The 24,934-nt window shown below is 33.6% G+C and overlaps 2 protein-coding genes and 1 long non-coding RNA gene across 3 annotated transcripts; 2 read left to right on the top strand and 1 right to left on the bottom strand.

Annotated features, from left to right (window-relative positions):
• Nucleotides 1–131: 131 nt before the first annotated feature.
• On the bottom strand, nt 132–2,137 carry LOC107896987 (uncharacterized). The gene is made up of 4 exons (XR_001683983.2): nt 1,908–2,137; nt 1,375–1,483; nt 771–815; nt 132–191 (listed from the first exon to the last, which is right to left on the bottom strand). It is a non-coding gene; the product is annotated as an uncharacterized lncRNA (long non-coding RNA).
• Nucleotides 2,138–9,150: 7,013 nt separating this feature from the next.
• Nucleotides 9,151–11,372, top strand: LOC107896986 (adenosylhomocysteinase). Its single transcript, XM_016822311.2, has 2 exons — nt 9,151–10,004; nt 10,288–11,372. Exons 1-2 carry the CDS (start codon nt 9,294–9,296, stop codon nt 11,032–11,034), a joined length of 1,458 nt encoding a protein of 485 aa, XP_016677800.1. The 5' UTR covers nt 9,151–9,293; the 3' UTR covers nt 11,035–11,372.
• Nucleotides 11,373–20,310: 8,938 nt separating this feature from the next.
• LOC107896985 (receptor-like protein 7) lies at nt 20,311–24,443 on the top strand. Its single transcript, XM_041078541.1, has 2 exons — nt 20,311–23,317; nt 23,759–24,443. The coding sequence occupies exon 1, from the start codon at nt 20,311–20,313 to the stop codon at nt 22,915–22,917; it is 2,607 nt and encodes an 868-aa protein (XP_040934475.1). The 3' UTR covers nt 22,918–23,317; nt 23,759–24,443.
• The last annotated feature ends 491 nt before the right edge of the window (nt 24,444–24,934 follow it).

The following is a 24,934-nucleotide window of genomic DNA, read 5'->3' as shown; positions in this document are numbered from 1 at the left end:
AAAACATATACAGATGGATATTCTGAACAACCCAAAAGAACAATGTTGTCACGGGGCAGAATTGAAGTTAAATATCCAGGTAACTATCATGATCTTTGAAGCCAATAAGATAACAACCTCAAGACATAGATTCAACCTCTAAAATGCTTCAGACATATTTGTGTCCCAAGTAATATGATTTATCATAGTAGCTGCAAAATTCAAAGCAACATTAATAGTTACAACATGGTACCAAATACTTGCTTTATATAGCACAACATGCATTCTTAAATATTTTGAAAAGAAAAATCTTCATAGGCCGTCCATCTTAGTTCTGTTATCAAGGATACAACCGAATGAAATCTATCCAAGCACACACAAAAAACAGGTCGTACCCAGTGCACAAGGATCTTGGCTATAAATAGGGGCAGGTCTAATGTATGCTGCATTCCCCTGTTCACAAAGGTTGTTTCAAGGTTTGAACCCATAACCAAGCAGATAGCAAGTCAGGGACGACCTTCAAAATCTTGCCTATTAAAACACAAAACTTGTAGCTATAGTTTGTATCCAATTGGGTGATAAGAGGATAGCAGCTAGGGACCAAATGAAAAGTTTAGCCATAGTCTTTAAAATCCAAAAGGGCATACATTTTAAGTTTAAAATGATTGGTTTTCAAACAATAGGTTTAACACTATGAAACAAGCATTTTAGTCCATCTAAACAACATCTGTCACTCTAAATAAAACCAAACCTATATTCGCTCAGAGGTATACAAATGCCATAATAAGTACCTGAAAAATGGTCATTTTGGCGTTCCACAACATCTGAACCTTGAACTGCATACAATTTTAGCAACAAGTATATACGCAATTTTCAACAGTCATCAAACAGAATATGAATAACAGTAACCATTTTCTTTGTAATACTTGAAAAATCTTTCATTTTCAGGATTCAGTGAAAATAGACATTCTCATTCTCATCTAATAAGCACAATAGCAAAAATTAGCATTTTGATATTGATGTTACTTATTAATGTGTATGCTTTTGATTTGTGACCAACTAGAAATCAGCATGACAGAGCACTGATGTCTTTCCATACAGTGTAATTTTCATAGATTAATCTGTTCAAATTTTGAGCATTCTTCACTTTTGCTATAGAGGCTTCAACGCTAAGAGGAATCACTGGATGATGCATTTTTTGGATGACATAAAATTTTCAGTAGAACTTAGCAGTGTACTTGCAAAATATAAACTCTGCTGACAGGTTCTGAATGCTAAATGAGTTCTTTGCATTTATTTCCTTTTCTTTTCATTCTTCCTCTTCACTGTAAGCAAACATTTTACCCCCACCTTACTTTTACCTTACAGTATCTAAAATGTAGGATCAAAGCTCACCTTGCAAGAAAATAACTCAACAATGCAGTCTTCTTTTGTGGGGATCACTCGCAAGTCAAGTACAGGACTTGCTTCAAAGTTGAAGAGCGCAAGTTTTGGAAGTTTGCACCTGAACAGCATCGAAGAACATATATATAAACAGATAAAGAAGATGAAGATAAAAGGCATCAAATTAAGCCCTGAGGTTAGAGCTTTAGAACGAATGAGAAACTTGGAATAAATCAATTAAAAAAAAACAGTTCCTTGATAGCCAAAGCAAAAAAGAGATTATGACTGAATAGATCAAATTTCTTTTTTCTTCTCTGACCTCTCTTCTCAAGATTCAGCCATAGAAGCTGGAAAAGCACAAGAAATACAAAGAATGGCAGAAGGAACTAGACTCAATACCCATTCTAGATTCAACTGGACACACTTAAGGAATCTAATAACCAGAATTAGAGAGAGAAAATTCTGTATTATATTAAACAAAAATTAGAGAGAAAAGGAAGGAAAACAGAATGCAGAGGTAAAATATTAGAGAAATATGCAGATACCTCGAGGAGATTAGAGATGAATTTTTCTCGACTGTGGACCTTAATTTTTTAAGGTTTCTTCAAAATACAGAGGTAAGGCTGACGGTCGAGCGACAGAGACGACGATGCTGAGATGGTGAGGTGAGGCCAACGAACGGAGATGAGGAGCCGAAGGAAGATACAGAAATGAATCAAAGAACAACAGGACAGATCACATCTACATTGAGGAGGACGTGACGGTCAAACGACGAGAGCTTCGATTGGGGGGAATTGAGTTTTTCTTGGGCATGGGAACAACCGATCAAGGATGGGGGAAGGGGAAGGGAAAGGGAAATGGAAGATTTCTGTTCTTTCTAATTTTCCTGAAAATGTCTTACCGAATTAGAAACGGTAAGACATTTTCCAAAATTAACACCTTCTTTTCTCGTGTTTTGTAATTGGTTTTACAGTATGAAAATATTTTCAGCCAATCAAACACCGAAAATTTCAGAAAATATTTTCCGGAAAACATTTTACACCAATCAAACGGACCCTAAAGTGGAAAACCAACAAAAACTAATAGATAGAAACAAACCAACACACAAAAACTAAAGCAAATAGAAACCACACAAAAACTAAACATCACCTCTTTCTCTTCTTTCAGCTCCAATGAAAACCTATAAATGTCTCTCTTTTGCACCACCTCCAGACGATATCACCCACGTATTCCAGCAAAATAAAAAAGAGTGCAAAGCTTTGAGAACCACCAGGAGTTAAAAAAGAAATATTAGAGACTCCCACCCCCTAAAGTTGTTTGACACCCTTCACCTTCGTGAAAACCAGTGTTGATGATCCATCTCAACCACTCTTTCTACTACCCATGGGGCTTCTTCCACCCAATATCACAGCTCTTCCAATCGATGCCCTTCCTTAGCCAAAGCATGCGCAACTACATTAGCTTTTCTACCAGTAAAATGGAAGGTAAATATTTCAAAACCCACTAATTTTGTTTTAATATCTTTAATGATTGGACTTAACATGGATTTATCTTGCAAATTTCTCTTGACTTTTTTAGTGTTGTCAGAGAATCCCCTTCTATTTATGTTTTCTTGAACCTAAGTTCTATCGCAAAATCAATGGCTTGTTCACATGCCTGTGCTTCGGTGATGAAAGCATCAACAATCCCAGTCTATTAACAGGTACATGCAGCCATTATCAATCCCTTAGAATTCTTGATTATAACCCCTGAAACCAATTTTTTTGGAACTGCATTAAAGGTCATATCAAAGTTAACTTTCACACTGTTTGGGTTAGGCGGCACCTAAACCCCCTGTTTCTATGAAAAATCTTGCATTTTGATTTGGTCGTTGGCCTCCAACTCTGACAGGTAGGCCTTAATGAATACTATTAGTTCTAGTGCAGTTTGTCTAATTCCCTCGTGCTCTATTTTATTCATATCATACTGTATTACCCAGTATGCAACTGCCATAATCTTCAATACAGTTTCATAAGACATTCTTGCCATCTTTGCCAACCATGGCTCATGGTCTAAGCTCTTTATAACAGGGACCAATGTTATGTTCAACAAATCCAGAACCTGTGTTGAAGAAGAATAGAATCGCATCACACTCTCAACAAATTCTTCCTCCATACTGTATAGCGGGCAAATATTAATTACATGTAGCTTTTTTCTTTGTAAATTATCAAAAGTAAGTAGAAAGTTATTTTCAAACCTTCATATTGTAATTTTGATCTTTGCTGGTATTTGCAAGGCCCACATCCTAGAATAGAGCTTAGTAAGTAGAGTATAATTATAGGCATTATACCCTATTTTATGCAACTCTTCCTCTAAAAGAAGCATGTATCCATTCTTCGATGTATATTTGCTGGATCCATCAAATCTCCAAATCAAATCGTTAGCAGATTATGATCAGCTAATAGGAATACAAATAATGTTCCCTGCTAGCTCATCATCAAATGAATCTCTCACTGCCTCCTCACCCCAGGTATTAGTATTGCAATCAATTAATTCTGCTACCAATGTGTTCCTAACATCGATATCATAACCCTGAACTTTTCCATTGCTTTGTCTAGGAACCCAATCGTCATTCCAAATATTCACATTTTCACTAGTACCGATTCTCCAACCCATACCCTTTTCTATTAAGCTCCTAGCACTCTAGATACTCCTTTATGTAAGTGGTGGGTAAGCACCTAACTTTGCATTCATAAAGTCTGTGTTCGAAAAATACATTGCTTTCATAACCTGAGCCAATACACTAAAAGGCTTAGTTAAGATACGCCAACCTTGTTTTGCTAACAACGCAATATTAAACATCAATAAATCACAAAACCCCAACCCCCTACAGCTTTTTAGAAGACAAAGTGTTTGCCATGTGCTCTAATAACAACCCTTACCCGAGATGTTATTCCTCTACCAATATCTATTGATTATTGTTTCCAATCTATTACAGAGTAACTTAGATAAAAGAAAATACTGCATAGTATACACCGATAATACTTGTAGAATCGCTTTAATGAATACCTCCTTCCCACCCATAAAGAGAAAATGCATACCCCAATTTTGCACTCTCTTTCCAAAATGGTCCACATAATGATGAAAAGCTTCCCCTTTTCTTCTACTAACCATAATTGGCAAGCTCAAGTATTTCTTTGGATTAGTCGCCACCCGAACTCCCAGCATATCCCCTATTTGGTCCCAAATTGAACTATCAACATTTGTACTAAAATAGATCAAAGACTTATCATGATTAACCTTTTGGCCTGATGCATTTTTGTATTTAGTCACCACATCTTTAAGATTTCCTGCTCCTCCTAGTGAAGCATCGCCAAAGAGGATATAATCACTCGCAAAAAATAGGTGACTTACTGCCAATTTTTCTCTACCTATACTTGCCCCTTTTATTAGTCCAGTTTTGTTAACCTTATTCAATATAGCTGAAAAACCCTCTGCACATGTTAGAAACAAATATGGGCTTAAAGGATCTCCTTGTCTCAAACCCTCAAACCCTTAAAAGGACTAAACACTTCGCTACTCTCTCCATTAACACCTATAGTATACAAAACCGATCTAATACATCTCATGATCAAATTAATCCAATTAATATAAAATCCCATACTTGCTATCATGCCAGATAGAAATTCCCAATCAACTATGTTATAAGCCTTGCTTATGTCAAGTTTGAGAGCAAATGTACCTGCTGATTCGTTTCGCTTCATATTGAGTACATGTAAGACCTCATATGCAATCAGTATATTGCCAGAAATTTATCTTCTAGGGATGAATGTCCCTTGGGCTCTATCAATGCAACTCTCCAGAATTCCCCTAATTCTGCAAACAATGATTTTTGCAATGATCTTATACACACAATTGCACATACTAATTGGTCGGAACTGGGTCATATTTTTTGGCTTGCTGACTTTAGGTATGAGAACAATATGTGATTTGTTGATACTCTTAACGCCTATCTCACCATTTAGCACTATTAAATAGAAATCAATGATATCTTTACCAACAATAGGCCAAAAACTTTGAAAAAATAAAGTTGGGTAACCATCAATACCTAAAGCTTTTAAAGGTGTCATGTCCTTAAGATTAGCCCAAACCTCCTTCTCCCTAAAAGGTAACAATAGCTCCTCATTCATATTCGTTGAAACACACCTTTTGGCATTAGCATAAATATGTGAAGTATCTCTTTGATTAGATGCAGTAAAAAATTCCCTAAAGAATATAGTTGCCATTTTCTGAATTTCCTCCTTAGAAGTCACCTAACATCCCTGTTCATTCTCAATACCAAATACTGTATTCTTCATTTTTCAATTTGAAGCATAATTATGAAAGAATGTGGTGTTTTTGTCCTATGTGTAAGCCAATTTACCCTTGCCCTTTGCTTCCAGTAAATTTCTTCCTTATCCAATTCTAGTTTGAGATCTAACTAGACTTGCAACATTTCAACAAGAGCATCATCATTCGGCTTATTCTCATACAACTCAATAAGTCTCGCCTCCAACTTACCCTTTCGCCTATTTTTGACACTCTTGATTGATTTGTACCACCTACGTAGATTCTTTCCCAACTTCCCCAGTTTAACTGGCACTACATCTATCGAAGAAGCCCTAAACTGTCTAATTTCCCCTTCATAAGTTTCTTCTAAGCACCAACTAGTATCAAACTTGAACTGAGTGCAACTCATATTACTTGATGGCCTCTGTGTTGCTACTGTATCCACTAATACCAGGCAATGATCGAAAAAAGAATGCGTCCAATACATTATAACATAATGTAGAAACATGTCCCACCAAGTCGTGGTAGCTACACTCCTGTCGAGCCTCTCCCTAATATTATTACTCGATAGTCGACCTTTTTCCCAAGTATACCAACGACCAGAAAAACGCAAATCGCTTAAATTACAATCTTGTAAAGCAGATCTAAAAACTCTCATATTACGTTCTGATCTAAGACGACCCCCATTTTCTTAAAAGAGTATGCAATCTTGTTGAAATCACTGATAGCCAACCATGAAAGTGACTAATCCTGCCCCAACTATTTCAACAGATTCTAAGAATCACTACGCATCATTTCCTCAAGGTGACCATAAAACCTTGTGAACCGCCAAATTGTCTTAGTAGTACCATCATGTATATCCTCATCAATATGGAATTGTGCGTAACTCCTTAAACTCAATATATATTCTTGCCTCCAACCCAGAGATAACCCTCATTTAGACCCAACAACACCAACATCAATCCTATTCAAAAAACCACATTTACTCCAAAATTTCTCCATTCTTCGTGCACTAACTTTTATCTTTACAAGAAAAAAATTTTGGGGGCGAATATCTCTTAGCTTGTTCCTAAGACGATTTACTATTCGTGTCCTCCCCAAAACATAGACATTTCAACTTAGTATTTTCATTGCTCCCGGCTGCCCTACATCACAAAGCCAGCCAGTCTCCCTTGACCTTCCTTCAAAAACCCCAAATCAACATTAACAGAAACATTGGATGTCCCTCCTATTGTACGTTGCCTTTTCTTACCATCAATAACCATAACCAGATTATCTTTAGCTTCAGATTCCAACTCCATAGCCCTTGTATCACTATTCCTTTGGGTATTGTTATTAATTATGAAGGTTTGCAAATTGGATGGACCAAACCCTTCACCTTTTGAAAAGAATAACTGCTTGTATAGATCTTGTCCTGACCATTAATGACCCATTCCTTCCCCTTTTCGAAACTTTGGTCTACATATTTATATCTATCTCCATCAACCATTGGCTCACCACGTTCGATCCTCTTTTTGGTTGGGCTCTTAACAAGATATCTCAACCAAAAGTGATTCTTAACGAATCCATTGTCACCCTTAACGTATAGAAACTCTCATCATGCCTAAGCTTCCCGCAAATAAAGTAGAACAAACTAAGCTTCTCATACTGAAAACGTGCATACCTAACTCAATTTCCCCCCAAAGCAATCTTCTTCCTTCTCTTTAGTGGTAATCGAACATCCAATCTGACACGAATATGCATAAACCTTTTCATACTTGAAATAGCTAGCTTTGCATCATACTCTAGAAAACCCAAGGAAAGACCCAAACTGCCTCGCCATAGATTCTGACATAAGGTCTGGAGGTAAATCATGAATTTGAATCCAAATTTTGTAAAAATTAGTAGAACCATTAGTGGGTTCTCATCCCCCTAGATCTCGTGAAGGAGCAGAAGATAGTTATTAAAGAACCATGGTGATCTATCCAAAGCCCTATCCATGTCCACCTTATAGAAAAATTGAAATAAACATCTTTTGTTTCCAATATCCGTGATAGAGATGCCCCTTATAGGATGCCATACATCAGCCATAGTATTTCTCATTGAGGGAAAATGCACTACAGTTGCAATCAAATAACTGCCGACCAAACACAGATTGTAATCCTCCACCAACGCCGATCCATCTTTCTGAACCTGGAAAGTATCCTCTTCTTTGTCTAACATACTTAAATTACTTAGTTCCTCTTCCATTAAATCCCACCAAAACAAAGAAACCTTGCTATGACAGCAGACTAAAATCATGCCAAAAAAAGGCAGACCACCACATGCCAGACGACAGACTAACTCCTAAGAAGGTGCAAACTCCAAGGCGTCGCAAAACACATTACAATCTTACGAGGAGAATACATGTTAGAATTTCGGAGACTACTTTGTTAAAGGAGACAACTACGAACTCCAAACAAGAACTATAAAATAGATATAAAAATGATAAATATATTCAAAGAATTTTACCTACTTTAAAAATATTCATATAAATAATATTTAAAAAAAACTTTTAGTTTTAGAAAAGGATAAAAATAAAATTAATATTTTATAACATAAAATTAAGATCATAAGCTTTAATTATAATATTAAAGATAATTTGTAACATAAAATTAAGTTAGCTGTGCAAACATATTAAGTTACAAATAAAATTTTGTAAAAAGGATATATATAAAATGCGATTTAATTTTTAGATGAATTGATACAAGTTTGATGATTATTTTGTCAAATTAAAATTTTATAATTTTATGAGAATCATTCTAATATTTTCACTTAATATTATTGTTTAATAACCCAAAGAAAAAATAATAGAATCTTGATTAGAACTAAACAAACATTGTGAGTTGCATTCTCACGCTTTCTAATATTTTATATGATTGTATTAAAAAGTAATTTTATGGATACAATATTAAATATAGAAGATAAATAACAGTGTTTGAATATGTTTGATCATCATTCAACAATTCAAGTGGGAAGATTAATATAAAGAAGAATTGATTAGTTAAGATTTGTATGATTCCATTTCACCTAATTATTAAGATTTTTTAAAGTTGTAAACCAAATTAGCTATTAAATTAAGGATTTATCCAAAAAGTTGATTTTTAATGCTGCTTCTTTATTTCTTCTAAATGCTTACAAATTATAATTCATTAAAATGAAAATTTTCAAAACAACCTTATTTGTTTTAAGATTATTTTGCTTTTAGGAAATATAAAATAAAATGATTGATTTAAATTTACCTGCAATTATATTAATAATATAACTTATTCAATGAAAAATAAATAAAAAAATAGTTTTTTAATTTAATATTTGATTCTTAAATACTAAAATAAATTATATAATTAAATTTAAATAAAAATCTTAATTTTATTGTAATTTAGATTAAATTGTAATAATCGGATTATGGGAGAGTTTGAAGATGGAGATCTACCAACTCCGCCCCCACCCAATCTGCACCGTCGGATTTCACCACTCTAACCTATTTATAACATCCTTACATCGCCGTATATCCCTCGCCACTTCCCACTCTCTCAACGCTATCTTTTTGTTCCTTTTCCAAGGGAGAGTGTGATCTGTTCTTCTTCACTTCATTTCACTAACCCATGGCTCTTTCCGTCGAGAAAACCGCCGCCGGCCGCGAGTGCAAGGTCAAGGACATGTCTCAGGCTGACTTCGGTCGTCTCGAGATCGAGTTGGCCGAGGTCGAAATGCCCGGTCTCATGGCTTGCCGAGCCGAGTTCGGCCCTGCCCAACCTTTCAAGGGAGCCAAAATCACCGGTTCTCTTCACATGACCATCCAGACCGCTGTCCTCATCGAAACCCTCACCGCCCTCGGAGCTGAAGTCCGTTGGTGCTCTTGCAATATCTTCTCTACCCAAGACCATGCCGCCGCCGCCATTGCCCGTGACTCGGCAGCCGTGTTCGCCTGGAAAGGTGAGACCCTCCAGGAATACTGGTGGTGTACCGAGAGAGCCCTTGACTGGGGTCCCACCGGTGGACCTGATCTGATCGTGGATGATGGTGGCGATGCTACTCTGTTGATCCATGAAGGAGTTAAAGCCGAGGAGGTTTATGAGAAAACCGGGCAGCTCCCAGATCCGTCTTCCACCGACAATGCCGAGTTTCAGATTGTTTTGACGATAATTAGAGATGGGTTGAAGGCAGATCCCAAGAAGTATACAAGGATGAAGGAGAGATTAGTTGGTGTTTCTGAGGAAACTACAACCGGTGTTAAGAGGCTTTATCAGATGCAGGCCAATGGAACCTTGTTGTTCCCTGCTATTAATGTCAATGACTCTGTCACCAAGAGCAAGGTACATTTTTCCCTACTTTTTTGCTGCTTTACCTTTTGAACTTCTTATATGAAGGATATTGTCTTTTTCCAAGCAGATCTGATAAAAAATGATTTAGAAATAACATAACAATATACATATTTTTTAAAATTTCTTCAGATCTGATATTTGCTTGCTCTGTTTTTACTGTTAGTGGAGTTTAGATTTTAATTGCAATGCTGATTGTCTTTTTGTTCATTAATTCAATTGTGGTTTTTACTGTATTTTGGTCTAATTGTTGTTATGATTTGATCTTTTTGAACAGTTCGATAACTTGTATGGATGCCGTCACTCTCTTCCCGATGGGTTGATGAGAGCTACCGATGTCATGATTGCTGGTAAGGTCGCTGTTGTCTGTGGTTATGGTGATGTCGGCAAGGGTTGTGCTGCTGCCTTGAAGCAAGCCGGTGCTCGCGTCATTGTCACCGAGATTGATCCCATCTGTGCCCTTCAGGCTCTCATGGAAGGACTTCAAGTTTTGACCCTTGAGGATGTTGTCTCCGAGGCTGATATCTTTGTCACCACGACTGGTAACAAGGACATCATCATGGTTAACCACATGAGGAAGATGAAGAACAATGCCATTGTTTGCAACATCGGTCACTTCGACAATGAAATTGACATGCTTGGTCTCGAGAATTATCCTGGTGTCAAGCGCATTACCATCAAGCCTCAAACCGATAGGTGGGTCTTCCCTGAAACCAACACCGGCATCATTGTGTTGGCTGAAGGACGTCTCATGAACTTGGGTTGTGCTACTGGCCACCCTAGCTTTGTCATGTCATGCTCGTTCACTAACCAGGTGATCGCCCAGCTGGAGCTGTGGAAGGAGAAGGCAACAGGCAAGTACGAGAAGAAGGTGTACGTTTTGCCTAAGCACCTTGATGAGAAGGTGGCTGCTCTTCACCTTGGAAAGCTTGGGGCTAACCTCACCAAGCTCACCAAGGATCAAGCTGACTACATTAGCGTCCCCATTGAGGGTCCTTACAAGCCCCCTCACTACAGGTACTGAGGAGAGAATACGAGAGAGGGAGAGAGAGTGAGAGAGAGAGAGGGAGAGAGTTGGACTAGAAAAAGGAACCATACAACGGGATGGTTTGTTTTTACTAAAATTTATTGATGATTTGTGGTTAGATGGTTAGATTTTGATTTTGGTAGGAGTTTGTGTGTGGGGTGGATGGTAAGTTTTGGTGGAAGAGAAATGAGGTCTCTGCTTGAAGAAGACCAAATGGGGTTTGAATAAGGTGATGGGGATTGTGTGGGAGATGATATTTTGCCATTGGTGCAGTCCAGTTTTGCTGCATCTGGTTTTCAATTAATTAATCAAAAAAAGATGCAACTTTGCTTTCATTTTCACTTTCTATTTCATCAAATAGTGACACCCAACTTTATATTTAATTGGCTTTATTATGGCAGAGGAAATTTCATAGAGGAAAAAAGAACGTTGAACTAAACAGTAGGATATTTGTTGACAAAAAGGCAGTTGCTGGTTGGGGTAGGTTGTATTCATTTCTAATTTTCATTCTTGGCGTCGATGGTGGCCTTAGAAAATGGAATAAGAAAGGGTAAATTATATGGTCACTTAATTCAGGCAGCATAGGGTGGTTGGCAAGCGTGAAGGAGGCAATTGACTATTGATTTGGGGTGTCCAACTTTGGATAAATAGGCAGGCCTCTCTCTCTTAGGCCATCCTTTTGGATTTGAAAGCTGCACGTTTCACATTTTATTCCATGCCACTCTAATTAGAATCTTAATTTTTCCAACACATCTTTTAGACTATTGATTAAAAACCAAATAGTTATCAACTAAGAAATCACGTCACCTCATTTTACTAAACCAAGGGAGAATTTCATGTTCAGGTGATTACATAAATAATCAAACTGAGGATGAAAGAAAATTGTTTGCTGACTATGGATCTAATAATAATATTACGTCTGTATTGTCAGTCCAATTTTCACAATGTTTCACAAAAATAGAGGTTTTGAAATGTTCTGTATTTAGGTTTGAATTTTAATATACGCGTTTATTAAAAATGTTCATAGGTTGAGTTTATGTATGTTATTAATATATTTTATTTTTATCTAAATTCGATCTAGTCTAAAATATAAATTTAAAATTTTGTCAAAACTTATCCATGTTGTAAATGACTAGCCCATCTCCATTTAGGCTTGTTTCAAAGATATATTAATTTTAATTTAATTTTTTATAAATTTTCTTTTATTAAAAATTTAAATTTAGACAAGTTAACATTTTATTTTTTTATGTTTACATAATATTGTATTATATATATACATATATAATTTTAGGCGATATAAATTACATAATATATAAAAATAAAATATGTTAGGCTCGACAATACTAAGAGAGGGTGAATTGGGATTTTAAAAATTTCTTACAAACCATTCTAAAACAAAAGAACAAGGGAGAATAATTAAGACACTTCCATTTATAATTGTTCAGCCTCAATTGCCTACCTCTACTACTTTGGTATACCTTAACCAATGATTTCTCAATTCATCATACTTCAATTGATACTTTTCAAGGAAAATGTATAACCTTTACAATTTGTCTCTTTTTCACATGGTTAAGATAAAACATTCCCCTTTGTTTTTGCGACTTAACTAAAACCATGTAGCTTTTACAATGCTAAACTAGAAATTGCTTTAAATCACCTTAAGGTTTGGGTTTAAGTATATATTTTAAATACAAAGAGAAAGAGCAAACAATTAATAAACCTCTAATAGGTGTGTGTTTGCAAGTTTGAGCTCTAAATAAAAAGAAATGAAATTAATGAAAGATAATACAATAAGCTCCTAAAGAATATGTACAAGGGAAATTAAGAAAATAAAGATTTGAAGTTAGGGTCTGTTTGTTTAGTGTAAAAAAATTAAAAAAAACGATTTCTAAAAAATGTATTATTTTTTGGGGAAAAATGATAATTTTAAATGTTTAAAAGAATCTGTGTAAAATATTTTTTGATAAATTTTCCTGAAATCATTTTACAAAAATTGTTGCCAGTGAAATAAATACAATGTTAACGAGAATTTTTTCATAACTAATCTAGAGAACAAAGTTTTAATTAAATTAATAAACAACATTGGTTGGAAATTATATTTTATTAATAGTATAAAAACTAAAATTTAAGTAATATTTATAAAATTTGTAGCATAAATAGAAAAATAATCAAATGCATAAATTTAACAAACATTCCATAATCATATGATTCATAGTAATATAATCCAACAACAATGTCCACATGTTTAATTAGAACTATATCAAAATTGTCTACAAGCATAAGTTGTTGAATATACTAAATTAGCCAAGATGGTGGAGCAGGCCATGGACCTAGATAAGAAAATCGAACCCTTCCGAGCCTTTGGAAATAGAGTGGGAACTTCTAGTTCACAACATTTACCTAAGCAAGCTAGAGAGTCTTGAGAACTCTGGAGATCAACCTCAAGGTCTGTCAAATCAGAGGAAGCCCGGGATCGACAACCATCGGTATTAGTGGGCAGTGTTAGAGGACCTACAAGAGATTCAAAAATTTCAAATTTTGAACATTGCTGGAAGAAGCACAAAAGCGAGTGTTGGAAATTGACAAGAGCTTGCTTCCGACGTAGGTCTCAAGAACACTTTGACCAAGATTGTCCGAGGAATGATAATGATCCTCTTGCTACCATTCAGAGATCCGTTCCTGCAGTTAGAGGAAGGGGAAATAGTCGTGGTGGTTCTGTAGCGATGAGTAGTTAGAGAAGAGTTAGTACTGCGGTCCATCAATTCAAAGCTAGAGCCCCAGTGCAAGCCTATGTGGTTTGAACCCGAGAAGAAGGTGATGCTACCAATGTTGTAGCAAATATATTTCTTTTATATTCTGCGCTTATTCTTGCTTTAATTGACCCTGGCTTTACGCATTCCTATATTAACTCTATCTTCATGAAATCGGGAAATTGGATATTTGAGATGTCGAAAGTTGCAATAGTTGTTTCTAGTCCTTTGGGACAAACTATCTTAGTTGATCAAGTATGCAAACGATGCCTATGAGAAATTCAAAATAAAACATTCCCAATTGATCTGTTAATCAAGTTGTTTCATGATTTTGACAAAATTCTAGGAATGAGCTAGTGTGATTTTAGACTACTGTAAAGGAAGTTCCTTATCCAAATTCTTGGAAGTAATATTATTGAAGTCAATGGCATAAGATCGAGTGATTCTACTCATATCAACTCATCAGTTCAGCTAAAAAGCTTTTGAATCAAGGTTGTGAAGCATATCTAGCTTATGTAATTAAATCGAACTTGAATGAAAGCTAAATGAGTAAGATCTGGACAATATGTAAGTGTTGGAAAAAATCCGGTTCAAAAACTATTTTTTTGCACAACGAAAAATAAAATTTTGAAAACTGAACCGGTTTGTGATATTTTCACCAATAAACTTTTTCCGAAATGCACTTATGTTTTGAGTTAGACGGATCCTTGACACTTTCAACCAAGTGACCTTCTCCGTTATCCTCGTACCACGAACTGCTTCAAGTGTAGACTCGAACAAATTCGAATCAAACATAGAACCATAAATATTTCATTTACTTTCACTGGGAAAGTAAATCTCTCTCAAAACATAAACCTATAGAATTGTTATTTTTAGAAAATAAAATTTATTCTTAAAATAAATTTCCACTACTTTCTACCAGAATAGTAATATTGAAAACTTGAGAGACTTTTTGTTTCTCTCTTTTCTTAAGTTTTTGGTGTGTGTAAGCCCTTGCCGTAGCTATCTATTTATGGTGAGAGTTAAGAGAATCCTAGTTGAACTAGTAGAAGCTAAATAATATTATTTTAATAGAAAACCCTAGCTCCCTATTCTTTAGGGAGAGGGACGACAACCCTAGGTAAAAATACTAGGGTTTGCCGTCCCCTTATTTTCACCAAGAGGGCATTGAGCCTTTTCTGTTCTAAGTCTAATTATATGTGCTTCTTGAACTTTTAACCTAGCACTTTATAATTTAATTTAACCCAATACATATTTTTTCTATTTCCCAAACTAAATATTATTTGTTAAATTAAATTAAATAAATTAACTTTCCAATTAAATAAATTTCTCAACCAAATTCTAATTTCGTTAAATTTATGAAAACTTTTCCAGAAAAGAATCTATGAGAAAATATATTTAAAATTTCTACTTTTTAACGGATTTCATAATGACCAATTAATTTGATTCTAATTTTGAATTTCAATTAATTAATTAATTAATTAATAATTTGAAAAACTTAAATTAATTCTTAGGTATTTCATACTTAGTGAGAAACCACATTTATTTCTGAATGTTACCTATTTCTCTAACTTTATCATTTCTATCCATTTATATTCATTTGATTCAATCATGCAATCCAATTTTGATTTCAATGAGCTAACTGAGGGACTGATTGGACATATATAATTAGGGCTTAAATGATTTATAATTAAGCTTGAGCTTTTTGTCTATTAATTATAAACTCATTTAATCACAAAGTCAATCCACTATTGTATTGTGACTGAGCTCTCCCTAATGACATACCATTAGGAAAGTTACTTGATCAGTGCTCGTCTAATGACCTTGCCATAAGTGTGTTACCCTCATAGAATATCCATAATCTCTTTGGGATAATATTCGTTCTCCCAATATGATCCTATTTTATCTCATGGTAGCCATTACATATTCCTTCATGAAAAGTCAACTACTATCAAATAGTAATTAAGTCATTTATATAATAAAGGTGAACCACCCGTGACTACATTTACTTTTCATCTATCACATAATGCCAATGAGAGTATATCATTTACCCATGTCTTGTGCTATGAATTCCACTATTGTGAATGATGTTACATACTGTAGAAGTCGTATACCTTACACACCAGTTTTTGGTTTCTTATCTATTCAAACTCAGGCTTTTACTTCCATTAAAGTATACGAGTCCATCATGTTAGATCTAGTGTTCTAATTGTGAAGCATTTTCTTTTATGTGATCTGCCGTAATTTGAAGTGTCCCTAAGCCTTTTCCTAAAAAAAACTCTATAGAGATTAAACTTTTACGATTTAATCCCCAAGCCTTAATTAAACACTTTTTTTGCTAAATTACTTAACTAAATTTCAATACATTTTTATATTAACTTTGTAAATATTCCTATTTAATATTTACGAGCTCGATTTAAGGAAATGAGGTTCCGAAATCGTATTTTCCAACACAATTGAAAATCAAGTTGTTACAGGTACTTTTACCTAATCCTACTCATCGTTTAACTCCAGATCACTTATATAAAAATTGAAAAAAATCAAATCAACACTTAACAACATATATAAATGGAATGTTTAATGGAAGGGCCATTTCCACTTTTTTCTTAACGTACAATTGCTAATTAAGATAAAACGAAATCCACCTTCTAACATGGGACCTCTATCATACTTCAACCAATTCTTATAATTAAGTATAAATCATGAAGCTAAGAAGCCTTGATTGAAAGCTAGTTTTATTTTTCTATTATCAAATATGTAAATTAAGTTTCAATAAATTTTTTTTATGTAATATCCCACTATTTTAGATTTTAAAATTTAACCGCTACCATTTTTTCCCTATCCTCTTGTTACAATATTATTTATAGCATTCTAATTTAAATTCCCTTTAAAAGATTTTTCTTTTCTTTTTTTTCTCAATAATAAATAAATTAAGAAAAATGATAAATAATAAAAATGTGAAATACCGATGAAAAACTGAAATAACAAATTTTTTTAAATTTCTGATTGCTTTTCAAAAATGTTTTTAGAGTTATAAGTAATGCCAAATATACAACGGACTAGTTTTTCATTGCTTTTAAAAAGTGTTGTGAAAAAAAATATTTATGAAAAGTGCTTTTGAAAAGTTTAGTTTAATAATATAGTTAACCCTCTTTATTACAACCTTATTTGTTTATCCATATTTTGCTTGTTAGAGGGAGATGACTATTATAAACCTATAACCACATGTTCTTATAGAGAGATACTTGTAAACTTACTATTGAATTTATATTGTGAATTTCCATTAAATAAAGAAAGTGAGAATTATGTTCAAAACAGAGAGAGAGGGGGAATTAAATCAACAAATTTAAAAGACGTATAACAGGTGCATACATTATTGCTTTTATATATTTTTTTATTTTACATTTTTTCACATGATTAATTATAAAAGTTCATAAATCTAACAAGTTCAATTAATCAATATGATTTATCAAATTAAATTATTTAATTTATCATGAGTTATGAAATTCAAATAATCAATTTATAAGTTTATGGTATTTCAAATTCATGTAGAATGTTTAATTGGGGGACTTAATAGTTCAGTGAATTGATATTTTTAATTCCACTAATTGAATATTATTTTAATTTAATAAAATATTATTAATAGATTTTTTCACATGAAATTTAATCATTTTATCGAAATAATATTTTAATTAAGATCACTTTCATTTAATAAATGACAATTAAAATGCTTACTTATTTGAAATATTTGACAATATGCAGCTATAGAAAACTAATTTAATAAAGAATGTACTTTATAACTATGGACGTTGCTATTATAAATGAAAAGTTGTTATAGAAGGTTTAAATAAAATATAACAAAATGGTTCTAGTAGAAACTTGGCTATTATAATGAAATGCTGCTATAACTAGTAGCTGTTATAGATAGGACTGATTGTATTTAATATTGTTATCAAAAAAATATTTTTAAAAAATAAAACGTCCATTTTAGACATTATATTGTAAAGTAAAAGTATGCATTTAACTAAAATTTAAATTAATTAATATTATGATATCTTAGTAAGAATATTAAAAAATAATTTATTATATCTCATTATTAATATTTTTTTATATGAAATATAAAAATTAAAACATTTGTAACCAATTGATATTAATTATTTGTAAAACTTAATTTAAATATATAATCTATAGTTTAGTTATTATAAAAGTATAACTATTACAAATTTAAATATATAAGGTTATATATTTAAAATAAATTTAAATAGAAAAATAATTGTATATCCAATATAAATATTACATAAAATATATTAGAATATAAATAAAAATTAAGAATGTTATTTGACTCTAATTTTTTTTTTAAATTAGAAAAACATTTTTCAAAAAGCAATTTTTACATCAATTACACCACGCATACTATGCCACTATCATTATTTTTCTTAATTAGTTCAATATTAAAAAAGAAAAATTTCAAATTTAATTTTGAGAAAATAGAAGCTTAAATATATAAGAGGTCCTTGTACTATTTTAAAATTTAAAATTTAGTCTTTATACTTTAATTTTAAAATATTGAATCTCTTTAATTTTTTTTCTTAAAACTCGTACTCTCTCTGTCCAATTTTTTATTAATTTGTTTCCTACTCTCTAAAAATACATGAAAAATAAAAAAAATTAAAAAGATAAAAATATAATTTTTTAAACTAAAAATTTTAAAAGTCGATAAAGAAAATCTTCAATTTTTAAATTTTTTTATACTTTTGCAAATAATTTATGATATTATTAAAAAAACAATAAATAAAATTAAAAGAGATGAACAAATTCTAAGTGAAAACTAAAAAAAAAAAAGGTAAAAAGGAAATTTCAAAGTTTCACATTTTGAACTTTACCCACTTGAATCTTCGACTCTTCCGAAAAAGAGGTTGCCACAAGATTGGTACGTGAAAGTAAAAGAAGTTATTTTACTTTTTTTTTTTATAATTGTTAGGCCAATATATTTAATGGTAAAATTGGATGGAGGAACTAAGATTTTTAAATTAAAAAATACATAAATATAATATCTAAAAATTAAAATATAAAAATTAAATTGTAAATTTTAAAAGAGTATAAAGATTTTTGGCATATTTAAACTAAAATAAAATAAAAATGGGAGCAAAATTTGTAATATTAATGGTATAATATTTATATAATTTCACAAATTGGATAGGTGTTTTGTTGATATATAATATAATAGCAAGTGATTGGGATTGCCGACGAGGAAAGAGTTGCCTGACCGCGAGGAAGGCCCTGGACGAGTGATTGGTCGAACATTGGAAAATGGAATACTTCCCCGTATTTTTTATTAAAACTTCTTCTTACCTTATTTTTGACCACTATTAGCACAGCTTCGAAAATCGTTATCTTTTATTCGCCTATACCTATATGTGACAAAAAAATAAAAAAAAAAAATGGAAAACTCGATCGAAGGGAAGGCAACAATTCAGAGACGAAGATAAGGCTTGGTGGCTTGCATTATTTTTTTTTTCGGAAACAGAACTAGTCTGTTCCAAATAACTCATTGGAACTATGAAGTACAGTGCAAAGACTAAGACTATTGCAATTCACATGCTAAATTGAGAATTTATAGTTTATTTTATCAATGTGAATATACAAAAAAAGTTAGTCAATCTTCTAAAAAACTATCATTGTGTTTGAATTAATGACTTGCACCAATACTTTTCACATACTATGCCACCATCACGAGTCACGACTGAGCTGTGGGCCAAATCAACTCAACATTTGCATGATACACCAACTAAAATAGAGTACGAAAACATTTGCATCATATACAAATCAACACTGTTAGATGAAGGCTGCTTTAATGACAGAATAGTATGTAATCTCAACTTCTTGTCTATAAATTTGGTGCATATCAAATTCTGATTCTCCACACAATCTATCCTTTCTTTTTTGTCTAAACACCAAACATGGAGAACCTTGGTATCCTAATTGCACTGTTTTTCCTCTTCTCCTCCTCCACTTCCCTTCACCCATCTTCTCATACTAATAATCTCCAAAACCATTGCCTCCATGACCAGAGGTCTGCTCTCCTACAATTGCAGCATCATCTCTACTATGCCCCAAACTTCACTTTCTCTTCCAAACTTGACCTCTGGGATCCCAACACCCATTGTTGCTCTTGGAAAGGAGTTACATGTGATGCTCTTGGTCATGTCATTGGGATTGATCTCAGTTACCAAAACCTTTCAGGCAGCTTTCACTCCATTTTCAATCTCCATCATCTCCAACGCCTTAATCTTGCTGGAAACAATTTTAATACCACTTTGTTTCAGTATGGGTTTGGAAAACTCCCAAATTTAACTCATCTCAACCTCTCGGCCTCATGTTTTCATAGCCAAATTCCGGTGGGGATTTCATACTTAACCTATCTTATCAAGATGATTGCTATTGGAGAAATGATCAAAGTTTTGCTTCATTTGACCCTACTTTGAAACTAGAGAAACCAAACTTCAAGACATTCATAAAGAACATGAGGTCTCTCAGAGAGTTGTATTTGGATGGAGTGAATATTTCAAGTCAAAGTAGTGAATGGTGTGAAACCACATCGTTGTCACTTCCCAAGCTGAGTGTTTTAAGCATGTCAGGCTGTGGTTTGACCGGTCCATTTTGTTCATCACTCTTAAACCTTCGTTATCTTTCTAAACTTAACCTTGATTCTAACCCAATCTCTTATTTGCCTCCCAAGTTCTCGAAAATTTCCTCTCCATTGGTTTCTCTTCGTTTAGTAGATTGCAATTTGAGTGGGCATTTTCCAGCAGAATTTTTCTTATTGCCCAAAATGCAAAGAATTGATATTTCAGACAACTCTCGTCTCATGAGCCAATTGCCAGAATTTCCAATTAACAACACTTTAGAGGTGTTGTCATTGCAATATACTAATTTTTCTGGATCCATTCCAGCATCAATTGCAAATCTCAGTAACCTTGTGGAATTGTATCTAAGTGATAACAATTTCAATGGTTCAATCCCTCCATTTCATAGATCTGGAGTTCCAAATCTTGCATCTCTTGATTTGTCATGGAACCACCTTTCTGGATCAATACCTTCTTCCTTATTTACTCTTTCAACATTGCAAACCCTCTCTCTTGGATACAACAGCTTTAGTGATTGCCAATTAAAGCTTGACATGTTTCTCCAACTCAGCAACTTAACGCGTCTCGACCTATCCAACATCAGCTTGTTAATTGGAAGCCACAACAAAAGCCGTACTTTACCCCAATTAGAGTCTCTATACCTAAGGTCATGCAACCTTACTGAATTTCCTGAATTCATCAAAAGCCAAAACAAGTTGACTGACCCAGATCTTTCTAACAACCGAATCCACGGTCTTGTTCTAAATTGGTTGTGGAAGAGCACACTTGAAATATTAGACCTTTCTTCCAATGCGATTGACATTCCGAATCAGTTTCCTTTTGATGATGCAAATTCCTCCTTTCCAATGCTGATTTCGTTGCGTTTGAGATCCTGTAATATAAGTACGTTTCCAGCATTTCTAAAGAGTCAAGAGAGCTTAGAAGAACTTGACCTTTCAAACAACCAAATAAGCGGGGCCGTACCAAATTGGGTGTGGAAGAAAAGTTTGCAATATTTGGATCTTTCCAACAATTCTCTAACATCTTTGGACCAATTTTCATCCAATCAAGACTCTTTACAAATACCTATTTGTAATTTGAGTCATCTATGGAGGTTTAATGCATCCTTCAACGAATTGAGTGGCTCAATCCCAAGTTGCTTAGGCAATATCAGTAGTCTTGAGTATTTAGATCTACAGCAAAATAGTTTCAGTGGTAGCATACCAGATTTTGGAGGAGCAACCCAACTGTCCACTCTTGAACTCAATGACAATAAATTGGAAGGGAAGTTGCCGAGGTCATTAGCCAATTGCACAATGCTCTATGTTTTAAACCTCGAAAACAATACTCTGCACGACACATTCCCTTTGTGGTTGGGAAAATTGCCTGTCTTGACGGTTCTTATACTGCGAGCAAATAGGTTTTATGGTCCAATTAAACATTTGGAAAATAATTTTCCAGTATTGGATGTATTAGACATAGCTTCTAATAACTTTTCTGGTCATTTATCAATTAAATTCTTTCATGCCACTCATCAGCTAAGGTCACTCAAAATCGGTGGGAACAAATTAGAAGGGAAGTTGCCAAGGTCATTGGCCAATTGCAAAAAGCTTGAAGTTTTGGATGTTGGGAAAAATATGATACATGACACTTTTCCTAACTGGTTAGTGAAATTGCCTTCTTTGATGGTTCTTATACTAAGATCCAACAAATTTTATGGTTCAATTCATTTTTCCGGAGATGGAAATGCTTTCCCAATGTTACATATACTGGATCTTGCTTCCAATAACTTTTCGGGTGAGGTATCTGTTGAATTTTTTCAATCTTTGAGGGCAATGATGGTGATTGACGGCAACAAATCTAAGCCAAGTTATGTTGGAGATAATTCTTATTATCAAGATTCAGTGACAATTGTGAATAAAGGGTTTGAAATTAATTACCAGAAAATCTTAACCCTGCTTACTTGTCTTGACCTCTCCAATAATAACTTCCATGGGAGAATATTAGAAGAAATACAAGACCTCAAGTCACTCCATGTGCTAAACTTGTCCTACAACAGCTTCTTTGACTCCATTCCTTCAGCATTAGGAAGCTTAACAGAGCTTGAGTCATTGGATCTCTCCTGCAACAAACTCTTCGGGAAGATTCCTCCACAGCTTACAAGCCTTACTTTTCTTGCAGCGCTGAATCTCTCTTACAACCAACTTGAGGGAAGCATACCACAAAGCAACCAATTTGGTACATTTTTAAATGATTCCTACATAGCAAACCCAAGATTTTGTGGGGTTCCTTTGACAAAGAAATGCAATGAAGTTGGTTCGCAAATGCTGCCACCAAAGGAGGGTGAAGATTCGTGGATAGATGGTTTATCTGTTTGGAAAGTCGTGTTGATGGGGTTTGGATGTGGATTGGTGATTGGATTTTCTATTGGATATACAGTGCTGAATGAGTTTGGAAACAAATGGATTGCTAGTTTTATTCGGAAATGGAAAAGATCTAGGTGACTCCATCAAAACAGAAGTTCCAATGTTATTTGGTCAGCATTCTAGAATACTTAATAATTATAATATTTTAGTTATTGGTTTGATATGTTGATAATAGAAATTATAAATTGTAGATATCTATGTAAAATCTCTTATTTCCACTATCACTTAATTACAATATAGTGCAGGGACCAAACTAGATGGCATCTTGGTGATTCGATGAATGAGTTGTATTTGAGGTAAACATGAGTTATGAGTTTGAATGTTTTAAATGACTATCCCATTAAATGAACTTTTTTACATAAAGTTTTAGGGATAAGGAAGCTAATTTCATCAGTACAGTATGGTGTAGTCGTAGACAACGGAAGTCCTTGTTCATAAAGGAAGCTATAATGTCTATGTCTTTGTCATCGAGAGCTAGGTACAATTTTCCCAACTTTATTTCTGCTTTACCTTACAACACTTTACTTGATGGATCTGGTGTATTTTTCTTACAGATTAGATGAAAATGATTTAGAAATGACAATTTTTTTTGGGTAAATTGATGCAAATTGGGTGTTTGCTTGCTCTGGTTTCACTGTTATTGTGTTGTAAGTTTGGTTAAACTTATTCTTAGATCTTGATTTTAAGAAATAATGCAAGAATTTGTTTTTTTATTGAAAAGCAAAGTAGTCAGCTTTTATTAGTTTGCATTATGACTGGCATGTCGACTGTGTGACTGTCACCTTCAATATTTTGATACGTTTTTTTTTCATGTATTTGAAGGGTTGTATTCATATGGGTTTTCTGATCTAATTGTGGTTTTTACTGTAATTTCTGTATTCCGATCTAATTGTTGCAGTGATTTGATCTTTTTGAACAGTTCAATAACTTGCATGGATGCCATCATTCTTTTCCTGATGGTTCGATGAGAGCTACTGATGTCACGATTGCTGGCAAGGATGCTGTTCTTCTGTGGTTATGGTGATGTTCGCAAGGGTTGCGCTGATGCGTTGCAGCAAGCTCATGCTCGCATCATCGTCAATGAGATCAGTTCTATTTGTGCCCTTACAGCTCTAATGGAAGGAGTCTTGAAGATGAAGGACATGATCACGGTTATTCACATAAGGAAGATGAAGGACAATGCCATTTTTTTGCAACATCAATCACTTTTATAAGGAAATCGCTATGCATGGTCTCGAGAACTAATCCTGGTGTCAAGTGTATTACCGTCAAGTGTATCTTCCCTGAAACAAACACCGACATCACTGTGTTGGCAGAGGGACATCTGATGAACTTCTTAGCTTTGTTATGTCGTGGTGGTTAAGGAACCAGGTGATGGCCCAACTCAAGCTGTGAAAGAAGTGAGTAGCATAAGAAGAAAGTGATGAAGAGATGAGTCCAAACATAAGAATGATATTGTTTGTATGTTAATATTCTTTTGCAGTCCATTTAAGACTGCATTTTTTGTTCTTTCTAAAAGGAGTTGATGAAATGAGTCCATTTAAAGGAAAGCATTGTATGGCATGGGAGTTGGACAACACAAGTTGGAACTATTCTTACTTTTACTTTTACTTCCCCTACAAACCAACGTATTGTTGCTTCTAAAAATTTACCCTATAACAACATCTGCACTCAATTAAAATTAAAACCAACCAACTACAATTGAATGTATAATAATACCTCATATTTTTAATTAAAAATTTTCTACTTATTATATTAAAAAATCAAAATATCCTTTTAAGTTTTTATTAAAAAAGTGCACTCGATTCAATCAATGATAAAAAAAAAATTAATTAGAACCTTCTACTAACATAAACAACCATTCATCAATTTAACCATGAAAAGATACTAATGTGATTAATGAAAGTAATGAAAAGCTAACACATGACCTACCACGTGAAAGTAAGCTAACATAATATGCCACATCAACATGAATTTAAAAAATAAAAAAAATCATAATTTTCTTTTAAAATGCACATCAATAATGAATCTTGACAAATAGGTGTCCAAGTTTATCTGCATCTTCATTTATTCAAATTCATTCCGAATGTGGTTA

This window comes from Gossypium hirsutum, chromosome A10 (assembly GCF_007990345.1).
Source record: "Gossypium hirsutum isolate 1008001.06 chromosome A10, Gossypium_hirsutum_v2.1, whole genome shotgun sequence".
Lineage (NCBI taxonomy): Eukaryota > Viridiplantae > Streptophyta > Magnoliopsida > Malvales > Malvaceae > Gossypium > Gossypium hirsutum.
Note: the sequence above shows the minus strand (reverse complement) of the source record. Positions and strands in the feature narration are given on the sequence as shown.